Source organism: Poecilia reticulata, linkage group LG15 (genome assembly GCF_000633615.1).
Source record: "Poecilia reticulata strain Guanapo linkage group LG15, Guppy_female_1.0+MT, whole genome shotgun sequence".
Classification (NCBI taxonomy): domain Eukaryota; kingdom Metazoa; phylum Chordata; class Actinopteri; order Cyprinodontiformes; family Poeciliidae; genus Poecilia; species Poecilia reticulata.
The window spans coordinates 15,299,126-15,304,632 of NC_024345.1; the positions used below are offsets into that span (position 1 = coordinate 15,299,126).

Here is a 5,507-nt window from a genome sequence, read left to right on the forward strand (position 1 = left end):
TCACACCTCAGAGTTTTAGTTAAAACGCCATTTAACAAGGCTTCTCACACCTCAGAGTTTTAGTTAAGATGTCACCTTTGACATCTTAGTTCTTAGAATAGCATTGGGATAGTTTTATTACTGTAGCTCAACCCTCCAGAATAAAACATGGTTTGATTATGTGGTGACAAACTAAGATTCCCAGCATGGTCGGACCGAAGTTGAATCGTTGATGTGTGTTCATGTGACCGAGCCGAACTCTTGTGAAACCCCTTCAGCTACAGTGTGGTACTTTATCATATGGGTGTTTTACCCCTGTACAATAAACACAGTGATCATGGCAGAGAAGGATCGACTATTGCGAGTTCACAGGTTCAGATGAGGAGGAAATAATGATTGACTTGCTACAACGTCTTTGCAGCAAGTCAGTTGTTTGTCTGCTGTATTGGACCAGAACCGAGCAAGAAGTTTCGCATGGAGAGGGTGGGGAAAGGTTCGCCAGAAGTGTTGTAGCAAGAAGTGGCAGATGAGGTGGCTGAGAACAAAACAATACGATCTTTGTCATGCAACAATGCCAGTGAGAACCAAACTCGCCAGTTCGGTAATCTGATGACAACGTTGTTAGTGGAGTTTGTATGCTTGGGTAAGAGAAAAACAATGCTGCTAGAGCAGAAATTATATTTATCAGAATGTTTGTGTGTCAAATGACTATTTTTGTCAGACGCAGTAATTCTTCACAGTGATTACTTATAGTCTCACCGTAGAATAATTTCCAAATCTCAGTAAAGGTTCCCTGTTTTCTAGGTATCTTTCTAAGGACAGATTTCTACTCATTGCTTTCTCAAGATATAAGGCTTCACTTTTCGACCTCACATTAGAACTGGACACTCAGTTATGACTATTAAATGTGGGCATTGTGTTCTGCAGTAATTCCCAGGTTTGAAATCCCAAACCTGGGCATTGTCCTTCTTAGGCTACTCTTGACTGTATTCTTGTGTTTCTCAATTCTAATTGACATCAAATAACAGTATATTTTTCATCAATAGTAAATTATAAACAGGATGTAAGACAAAGCTTAAGGAAATCCTTTTGACTTTAGTTCACCTCTCTTTCACATTTTGTGACTTATAAATAACACATAGCAGCTACAGCAACTAAAATCTAACATAATTTCAATCACTTTTTGCTTAGTCACTACAAGAATGGCTGAAAAATTTGAATAATCACATAACATAAACTATATGATTTCTGACAAATGAAATATGTGGCAGAAATGCCATTGATGACACTGTAGGAGACAATTTTCAAAGAGCTTTTCTGCTGACAGCAAATCGAGAGACTGCATTCGTCCATGCCATCAGCTCTGCTGGGGTTATGTACACCCTGACCAGAAACTGCAGTCTTGGAGACTTTGACAACTGTGGCTGTGATGACAGCAGGAACGGACAAAGAGGTCAGAGACTGATAAACGCATTAGCTTGAAGAAGATTTGTGCGACTTAAACTAACAGTGATTGATATTGGTAATTTTTTTTTTTCTCCTCAGGAGGTCATGGCTGGCTCTGGGGCGGATGCAGCGATAACGTCGGCTTTGGCGAGGCCATCTCCAAACAGTTTGTGGACGCGTTGGAGACTGGACAGGATGCTCGGGCCGCCATGAATCTTCACAATAACGAAGCTGGGCGGAAGGTAGACCTCCATATTCACTCCATCAGTTTAAAAATGAAGGATGTGCCCACAACTGGGATGCTGAGTGAGCCTTAATCCGAACCAGGTTGTAAACTGCGTGGTAACCTGTTTGAAATTTTGCGGATCTCTTATGGCACTCCAACAGCACGCAAAGTGTAAAGCGTCCTTTGAATCATTTTTTTTTTCATCCCTTCTCAGTGTTACACTGAGTGTGCCACCCAAGCATCCCTTTCAGATCTCTATAAGTGAGGTGCCACTCGTCCCCAATAATAACAGTGTGTTCGCTGTACCAGATGGGCCTATTTACCAGTGCTGAATGCACTTTATGACAATACCTCAGCTCAAGAATCTCAGGATGGCTGGTGGAAGCTTAATTGGAGATCCTGTGGAGCCAGACATTGCAAAGCATTCTGTATTATCCCACTTCCTTAAAATAAGTGTTTTAGTTTTTATTCTTGCAATAAGGATCCCACATTTATGTTGGTCTTTGTCTGGCCCCGAGGGAGCCTGAGGGGACCACAGGCGTGCAGCTGAAGTGCTCTTTGTTTATGGTGCCTTTGCTCCCCCCTGTCGGGCCCTGGGATCCTTATGGCACCTGGAGCATCATTGTAACAGAAAAAAATGGGGACAGAAAGAGAGAAAAAAACTCCCTTTTTTTTATTTCTCAACTCAATGGGTCTCTCCGCTGGGTCCCCACTCACGGGAAAACATGTTGACAAGGAACATGCTAAATAAATAGTCCTATTTATTCTAGGGGGGACAATGGGACTCGATGTGAAACTTTGATTCAGCCTCACCTCGGTGTAGAGTTCATCGCCTCTGCATGAAAAGAAAGCGCCCTTCCTTTTTAGCAGACATCTGTTTTGTGTCGGGTAAAGTCAGGAGACACAGAGGATGACAAAGACACTTAGTTCATAAAGCTTTCACTCATGTCGGAATCTTTAACAATACAGTTTAGTTAATTTGATAAGACATCAATCAACAGACTCGAGCAATTCCAGACTCACTTGTATGCTTTACCTTCGACCGCATGCAGACGTCACACCGAGGTATGAATCTGTACAGTACCTTCCAAAATGATTAGAATTTTGTGTGACATTTTTCATTGAAAAATAATGAAAAATGATTTTCAAAAAACAAAAATCTGAAAAAAATGTGTTATTAATTTGTATTCACTCCCTCTGAGCCAATAGTTTGTAGAAACAACTTCCTCCTCAATTATGGCTTCAAGTCTTTTAGGGAATATATGTACACTGAAACTCTTGCCCATTCTGCTTTCGAAAAAATCTTAATATTAAGCACGTTGGACTGACAGCATCTGTGAACATCAGCTTACAAGACTTGGATTTTGAGCTGGACTTGAACTGGACCGCTGCAGCACACGAATATGCTTTGATTCAAACCAGTTAATCTCCTTATGGCTTTTTTTCAACAATGTCTTTTTTTTCTTTATCCATAGAACAACTAATAGTTGCACTGTAAAAGGGTTTTCCCCCACCTGACCTTCAGATCTCTACTCCTTACCCACTCTGTCAGTTTAGTTGGAGGCTCAGTTCTGCCATAATGTTTTCATTTTTAGAAACATTATAGCCGTGGATTGAACACTGGGATAACAGTGACATATCCCACGCTTTGTGTGTTGTTCCATAACATAACACCTCTTTAAACTTCTCCACAGCCTGTCTGCTGTGTGTTCACTGAGGTTCAAAACTTCTGTAGCCTTAACGGTACAGTCATATCTTGACAGAGATTAAATTGCACACAAGTGGACTGTAGTCACTAATTACATGACTTCTCCAGGTGTTTAGTTGCACTGAATTTTGTTTAAAAGTATCCAATTAATGTTAAATGATTGATACTTCATTTTTACTTGAAAAATATATTAAAAGTATGCATTCTTGTCCCATCGTTTCACTTTATGCACTAGTTAGTGTTGGTCTATCACAGTGAATTTTAATAAAATATTTGGAATTTTATGGTTATGAAATAGTAAAATGTGAAAAGGTTCAAAGGGCAGGAATACTTTTACAAGCTGCTTGACCTTTATAAAAAGAATCACATGTAAATCCTTGTTACATGTGAGACACTGTTACTCATAAAGTTAGAATAAATCAGCATATCTCACGACATGAAAGGATTGCGACGATTTGATTTATTCTGGAAGAAAGTGTATATCTTCTTAATTTTCATGTAAGGTTCTTCTGAACATCTCACAAACCTCAATAAAAATAAGTTTTTAACAAAATGATTTCATCTTTATGGGGAAGTGTCTTGTGTGAAAGTGAACCTGAGGTGCATCCTCCTGAGGTTAATGTTTTCTTGACGCTGTTTACAGGCTGTGAAGGGGACCATGCAGAAGACGTGCAAGTGCCATGGTGTTTCAGGAAGCTGCACCACTCAGACCTGCTGGCTGCAGCTGCCGGAGTTCAGGGAAGTGGGGAACTACTTGAAGGAGAAGTACCACCGGGCCCTGAAGGTGGATCTCCTCCGGGGAGCAGGAAACAGCGCGGCCAGCCGCGGCGCCATTGCAGAGACCTTCAACTCCATCTCCCGCAAGGAGCTGGTCCACCTCGAAGACTCGCCTGACTACTGCCTGGAGAACCGCACCCTGGGCCTGCCCGGCACGGAAGGCCGTGAATGCCTGAAGAAAGGAAAGAACCTGAACAAGTGGGAGAAGCGGAGCTGCAAGAGGCTGTGCGGAGAGTGCGGGCTGGCTGTGGAAGAGCGCAAAGCCGAGATGGTGTCAAGCTGCAACTGCAAGTTCCATTGGTGCTGCACAGTGAAGTGCGAGCAGTGCAGAAAGACGGTGACCAAGTACTTTTGTGTGAAGAAGGGAAGTCAGAGGGGCAGGAATGAGAGCGCCGCCATCCGCCGAAAGAACCTGAGGCTGAGGAAAAAGCACTGAGCGTCCCTGTCACTCCTCCACATGCAGCCATGTTTTCCTGTTTCTGCAGCTCAACCAAACATCTGGACTCTGCAGATGACGTGTTCTGGGCAAAACCTTCACATTTTATCTTCACATTAAATATTTCTCACAAATGAGCACAGAGTCTCATGACAAAACAGGCAACTTTGTAGATTTTTTTTTTTAGCATAAATGTATTTAAGATATATTTTTATATTTTTTACCACATTTTGAAAAGTGACATGGCATTGAAACGGTTCTCACTGACATTAAAATTCGTCACATTATTTATTCTTGTACTTATACAAAAAACATTTGATAGATAATCTGGTGCAACACTTGTTCTTAAATTTCTCGCAGTAATCTGTTTTTTATTTTTGCGAGAATGCTCGCTGCGGTTTTAGTTTGTATTTCTGTTTCCCCACCATCATCTGGCTCACCCCTACTTTGATGTATAACTGTACATAAAATGAAGCACTTTGTACTGTATATTGTTAATTTATTGCACAACATTTTTTTTCTAGTTTTGCTTTAGTGTCCTTTTTTCATTCTCTCTCCATTAAAATGTAATGAAAGAATAATAAATCCTTTAATCGTGCATATAATTCAGGCTGAAGAAAGTGCTCATCCTTCTTTAACATACTCTTTGTGACATGAATACTTCATGGTTCGGAGCAAACAGACCCACTTTTTCACTCTGCTTCCACTGTGGTGGACCAAAGAGAAAAGAAAGCCGTCGAGCGAACTCTCCTTCATTCACGCCTTTCTCAATTACACCCCAACAAATACCTCCCGTTCTCTCCTTCATCATGGTAATCCTCGCTGAGCGCTTGGAAGTTTCTTCACTGTTTAATACTAGTTTAATTAACTTTGTCCAGACAGAGCAGGGTCGTGGGGGAGGAGGGCATGAAGCAAGTTGCCCCTAAAAAAAATAA

The 5,507-nt window shown here is 41.3% G+C and overlaps 1 protein-coding gene across 1 annotated transcript in view; it reads left to right on the forward strand.

Moving 5' to 3' along the window:
- Positions 1 to 5,165, forward strand: part of wnt8b (wingless-type MMTV integration site family, member 8b) — a 9,447-nt gene extending 4,282 nt beyond the window's left edge. The window contains exons 4-6 of the mRNA XM_008429503.2: positions 1,307 to 1,432; positions 1,525 to 1,667; positions 4,003 to 5,165. Of these exons, the coding sequence (XP_008427725.1) occupies positions 1,307 to 1,432; positions 1,525 to 1,667; positions 4,003 to 4,572 (839 nt within the window). The 3' untranslated portion in view covers positions 4,573 to 5,165. The remainder of the gene's footprint in view (positions 1 to 1,306; positions 1,433 to 1,524; positions 1,668 to 4,002) is intronic.
- Positions 5,166 to 5,507: the final 342 nt, after the last annotated feature.